The sequence below is a fragment of the Galeopterus variegatus genome, unplaced genomic scaffold (genome assembly GCF_000696425.1).
Source record: "Galeopterus variegatus unplaced genomic scaffold, G_variegatus-3.0.2 Scaffold187, whole genome shotgun sequence".
NCBI classification, from domain to species: domain Eukaryota; kingdom Metazoa; phylum Chordata; class Mammalia; order Dermoptera; family Cynocephalidae; genus Galeopterus; species Galeopterus variegatus.
In genome coordinates, this window is record NW_007726298.1 from 723,082 (window position 1) to 729,254 (window position 6,173).

General features: G+C 44.7%; 1 protein-coding gene across 1 annotated transcript in view; it reads right to left on the bottom strand.

Annotated features, from left to right (window-relative positions):
* Nucleotides 1-1,945: 1,945 nt before the first annotated feature.
* ING1 (inhibitor of growth family, member 1) overlaps nucleotides 1,946-6,173 on the bottom strand; it is a 5,767-nt gene continuing 1,539 nt past the window's right edge. The window contains exon 2 of the mRNA XM_008564531.1: nucleotides 1,946-2,911. Within this exon, the coding sequence (XP_008562753.1) occupies nucleotides 2,208-2,911 (704 nt within the window). The 3' untranslated portion in view covers nucleotides 1,946-2,207. The remainder of the gene's footprint in view (nucleotides 2,912-6,173) is intronic.

Consider the following 6,173-nt stretch of genomic DNA (forward strand, 5'->3'; position numbering starts at 1 on the left):
CCCTTATTCACTTAACCTCCATTATTTCTTAGAACCACCCTGTATGAAACAGGTATTTTAAAAGTGAAGGACTACGGACCAAGAGCTAAGCAATTTAGTCAAGACCAACCCCCTATAGGACAAAGATGGGCTTCAAACACAGCAATGTCTCTCTCCACTACATGGTTGTCTATACCAAACCAAACAACCGTGAAGAGAGCCAGTGTTCGCAGCTGTGTTCCACTGCACCTTCACTCTCACAATTTTCACACAGCTCCCATTAAAATAGAAGTGAAAAACTAACAGTTTTATATAAGCAAAGATTCTTTAAATTGTTGTTATTGCCATTGGATTTTTATCAAGTATTTTAATTCTCTAACTTACTTTCATATAGTAAATTTTTTGTTTATTATTTGTCTAGGTAAATCAAATTTAAATACTCAAGATTCTTAAATGCGCTGAAGTTTTGCTGGAAAGTAAACATCTATTTGCAGGTGTTGAAATGCAAGAAGTTCATCTTAATGTATGACCAACTACAAATTTGCACTTCTCTACCAAGTAACCCTCTATAATGGAAATTCACTGTAAAACAGGGAATATAACTGGCACAAATAAAGTTCTCAATAACTGTTCACTAGAAGTAAACAATCAGAAAACAATTTACTGTTTGACTTGTAATAGATACTCATACGTGCCATATAGATACTTAGATTGTAGTGCCATTACTCAAATCTTCTTTGTGGGAGCTTCATATCGCTGTAAAACAGACTATGGAGAGAAACTATCATGTTTGGATTAAAGAAAACCATCTATCACTTAGAATTGAAAATTTCACCGACCCTTTCAATACGTGGGCAGTTAAGGACACAGATCATCAATGCTACATGCTGGTCTGAATTAGAGATCAGCAAACTATTTCTGCACAGGACCAGGAAGAAAATAATTTTGGCTTCTTGGGCCAGATGGTCTCGGTCACAACTACTCAACTCTGCACTTTTACAAAAGCAGCCAAAGTCAATACATAAGCAAATAAGCATGGCTGTATTCCAATAAAACTTTATTTATGTACACTAAAATTTGGACTTCATATAGTTTTCATGTGTCATAAAATGATTCTTTTTCTAATTGTTTAAATACATAAAGACCATTCTTAGCTCACAGGCCATACAAAAATAGGTGGCGGGCTGGAACTGACAGGTGGGCAGTAATTTCCTGACCCTGGTCTAAACGTATATTTTTTTGACATTTATTTGCTGGCAATTAGGCAACTTCCACTTCATTACTAATATTGAGAACAATAATACAAAATTTGCTTAAGGCTTTGTCTAAACTGCTGGTGTATAAGTTTTTAAGACAAAAATTTAAAAATTAGTTATGTCAAAATCAAACTATACTGCTAGATTAACAAACTGGCCAAGTTTCATTTATTTCTTGACATCACATCTGCACAACTCTCATACATGCAGCAGGAAGTGCACCTTGGTTTCACAACAGCAGCTGGCTGCACTTGCAGTTATGATACAGTAAGTGCAAGTTCACTTGGAAATGTACATCTATACACCTTATATAAATTAATGATGGCTACGCTATGATTTGTGATTGAGAAGTGTGATTTGAACTTCCATGATTAGACCAATTCTGTTCAATTTCATTAAAATGTACCCAATAATTTTAAAATGGCCATTTGGGGAATGGGCCAGTATATAAAATAATTATCATGTAAAATTTAATCATTTACCTTTTTAAAAAATATTCTTTGAAGTATCAACTTTTGTTATTGAGTTGTAAAATGGAAATACATTATGGTAGCAAGAAACGAATTTGCTATAGGCTGTATTTTTACCAACCTGGCTAATTAGTGACATTATTTTTACTAAAATAAAATAGATAAATCTTTTCTTTCCACATTTAATATGTTAGGTTGCTTCCCAGTCATCTCCCCTCCCCCCAGAAAAGGAAATCAGTCTGAGATTCACTTCAGTGTTTAATTCACGCCTATATTTGCAGTTTCTAAAATGTTGATCCACAGACCACTTTCTTGTCACACATGTGTACCAATGAAAACAAAAGGCAAAGAGAATCACTGCCATCCCTGTAAAAGGAATGGCTCCTTTTCTAACATTCTTTAAAAATATACACTGTACAATCCGTACACCTCAACAAAGGTGGCACTGTTAATAAATACACTGGGTTACTTCTCCTCCTCACTGTTAACGCACGTCCACAAACTACCTGTTGTACGCCCTCTCCTTTTTTGACTTCTCCAGCGCTTTGTCCATTGTTTTCTCATTTTCCCCACGACATTTGGGACAGTACCACTTGCCCTTGGGTTTATGGTTGAGTCCCACACACGAGAAGTGGAACCACTCGATGGGACACTCGTCGTTGTCACAGCCTATCATTTCTCCATAGGAGACCTGATTGCACAGACAGTACGTTGGCTCATTGGGGTCGATGGGGAGGTCTGCGGGGGACGCTTCCCTCTCTGCTTTGGCCTTGGAGCGTTTCTTCTTCTTGGAGGTTTTCGCTTTCTTCTCCTTGGGCATTCCTGAGGTGATGTCGTCGTGGTCGTGATTATTAGAAGCATTCTCTCGATTCTCATTGTTGCGCTGTCGCCGAGACCTCTTGTTATTGGGCTTTTCTGCCTGTGAGATTGTCTCATTCTTTGACTTATCTTGGCCAGCCTTGCCGCTGTTGCCGGTGGTGTCGTTGATCTCCTGATGTGCCTCAAAGAGCTCCACGTGACTGTCCACTTGTCTGGTCCGGTTCTCAACCAGCTCCACCATCTGGCTCACAATCTGGATCTTCTCATCGCCCAGCTCCTGGCTGCGGATCAGGGCCCTCTGAATGCAGTGCAACACTCGCCTCTTCTGCGCGCCGTCCGTCTCGCGCTTAAACCTCTCATAATATTCATCCAGTTCCTTCAGGATGTCTATAGATGAAAACAACATGAGTTACACATCCATGCTGTACCATGAGTGAAGAAATCCACACTGATTAAATAAGACTAACTCTCTACTCTATAAAAAAGCAATTGCAAAGGACATAAACAACCAAGGCAGGGCTTCCCAATATAAAAATCATGCAACTCATAGGCCTTTATAGAAGACGTTTATTTTCCCGTTGAAAAAAAAATTCTGGTACTAAATACAAATGCCAGCACAGTTCCCATTTAGCAAAGTGCCACTTGAAGTATTCAAAGGGACTCTGTGTGCAGTTCTGAAGTACAGGTGACAAATACTCCTGAGACAGGTAATTAAGGGGAAAAGTTCAGATTTAGATAAAGTGCTTGGGCCCAAACTTTTATTTTCTATTAAATTAATGATTATGTCCTATCTTTCCATCATTTTTATTCAAATACTTTTCTAATAATATAAAGGCCTTTATTCTCTTTATTTTAATGTACCAAGATCTAGAATGCCTCCCTAAATTAGAGAATCTATATAAATTTATATAATGGCTCTCTATAGTTTAAAGACTGGGGATAAAAGGCCAAGGTCCAGAATACTCAGTCACTGAGGCCCTCAGTTCATCGGTCAGTTCGTGTTCATTCTAGCATGTTATTCCTCTGTTACTGAAAACAAGAATGGTTTGGTCACAATAATCCAAAAATCCTACCCTTGCTTTAAAACAAAAGTGGTGGATTTTACTTTTGCATCTACTGCGTAAAATAACCTCTTTACATCTATAAAAGTCAGATTTTAAATCATCATCGAAACGAATGAAAAACCCTCAGTATTAAAGTTAGAACTTCCTGGGTAGGTTATATGCATGTGATTTTAAAATGTAACTTGGCAAATGTAATTAGACAATTTCTGAAGAAATAATAGCTGTTAAATAATCTAATTCAAATTGGAAGGTAAATATTCTTGCCCAAAACCTATTTAAATATATGGAACTTCCCAGAGTTATTTTTCTCAAACAGATTCTTATTCTGAAACCCTTTGTTGGTCTCTTAAAACAAGTATACTCTCCAACTAGGAAGAAGTGTATGTTTGGGGGAGGGGGGATGTGCAAAATGTTAACATTTTCCAGATCTTATCTCCAAATAGTCACAAGACATAAACCTAACACTATAGTAATCGCAGAAACTCAGGCCGACACTGAAGCTTACCTAGAGGATAAGTATTACTTTCTAGGCTATATTCTCAAATTAAAGACAGCGCTGAAAGTATTTTCTAGAGGAACAATGTAGACCGTCTGCCAGCAGAAGGGAGAAATGCCACGGTCTCTCTCACAGTAATTCTGAAAATAAGTTTTGCTCAACTTACTAAAGTACCATCAATTTATCCAGCTTATTTATCATAGACGTTAAAATATGGGTTTGTGCCGTTTATTTTTAAACGGATTACAAGTTACGTGACGGTATCATTTGGTTTCATCAGTAATAAAATTTCTAAAAACAACGTTGGCATTTCAGAGAAAAGAACGACGCTGTCGCACCGCTAATTTAAAATGTAGTAAGAAATATTACACCTGCTTCTGCATCAGGCGAAGCCTCACTTGTGGGAAAGGGAAAAGGAAACCTCGTCACAAAATTACCGAAAAGTAATTCTGTCACCTAAGCAATGGCATGCGTTTCTCAGGTGACCCGAGCCGAGTACTGTGTGCAGCGCTGCAGGTGCAGCCGTGCACAGCAGGGCGGTGACACGGCACAGGGCAGGGCACCGTGGAAGGGCTCCAGGAGCCGAACGGGACGCGGTGACACCTAATGCGAACCCCGCAGTTCAGACGCGTTTTGATTTTACAGAGGGCTGCATGGAAGTTCCTCCTGAAGAGCGTTCCCTGCACGGGCGAGAACCTTAACAACGTTCGGAACCAACACGAGCAACCTCGAGGGCCACTCGAAGAGGCAAGCCGACCTCACAGTCCCCCGCACTGGCCACTCCGCGACCGACGCGGACTGGCAGAGACGCCGCCGAGTCCCAGTAGTTCTGTGACAACAAAGGCCAAGTCTCCGAGGACCATGATAAGCGCCTGGCCGTGCAGCTCCGGTCGGGTCACCGCAGTGAGGAGCGCGGATGCCCGGGCTCGCCACGATGTGGAAGCTGCGGCCCGGCCCCGCATCCCTGCACGGCGCTCTTCTACCAGCCTTCGAGCCCGGGCTCCAAGCGAGGACACGCCCACGGTGACTCACGTTTCCCCGGCCTCTCGAGACCACACGCTCGGAGCAGCAGAGAGGAGGCCGGGACCCCATGCGGGCCGGTCTCCCTAGTCGCCGGGCCGGACGGATGCCCGTGGCACGGTGGAGTACAAGCTCCCAGGCGCCGCCAAGGCTCCACGGCCGGAAGTGGCCAGGCTGCGGAGACAGAGGAGCCGTGAAGGTGCTGACCGCGACTTCCGCCAATAGGAAGGGGGCCAGCGAGGGGCGAGCCCCGCCTACAGAGCCGCTGCCTATAGGGTCTCAGGGCCTGAGGGCGGAGGCCAGAGAAGCAACCAATCACAGCGCAGGGCTCGAGAGAACGGCCCGCCCCAGCAGGGCCAAGGGCCAATCCGAGGCCGGAGGCCGGGTGACTCGAAGACATTCAAATCCACTCGACCTCCCCCCTCCACCCACCCTCTCCTCGAAAATGAAAAAAAATAAGGCAGCGGAAACACAAACCCGTGCCAGTCACTGCCAACGCCCGCCCTCACCCGGCGCAGCAACCAATCGCTCCGCAGCAAACCGATAAGGACATTCCACGGGGCACGTCACGGCCAATTGCAGGGAGGCTGAGGCGGGACGTTCTGCAATATGCTAACGAGCTTCCTATAAAAGTCGCTGCGAAGCTGCGTCTCTGGTAGAGCGCGCAGGGGCGCTTTCCCGAGAGGGGTTCTCGGTGTTATTTTGGGGCGAGCGGCCGATTGCCACCTCCCCCCCACTCTTCCGTTTCCCTGCTGCGTAGCCCTGTAAACATGAGTAAACTCTGAGAGGCGATCCACGTTCAAAACAGAACCCCTAACGCCGTGCCTGCCCTCGCAGGAAAGTTTCCGCAACAGCCAGCAATTCCCGGCGGACACGAACCCTCCATTCGGACACGGGGCGGCGGGTCTGCAGAGCAGGACCCACAGGTCCTCTCACCTGCCGCCTGCCCGCGCCCCCCGAGCGCAGCGCTGATGGGCGCCCTGCCCGCCTCGCCTCCGCTGCCCACTTCCCTTCCCCACTGCACACAGGGCGAAGCCCTCGTCCTCCGAAAACTACCCCCGGCGGCGTC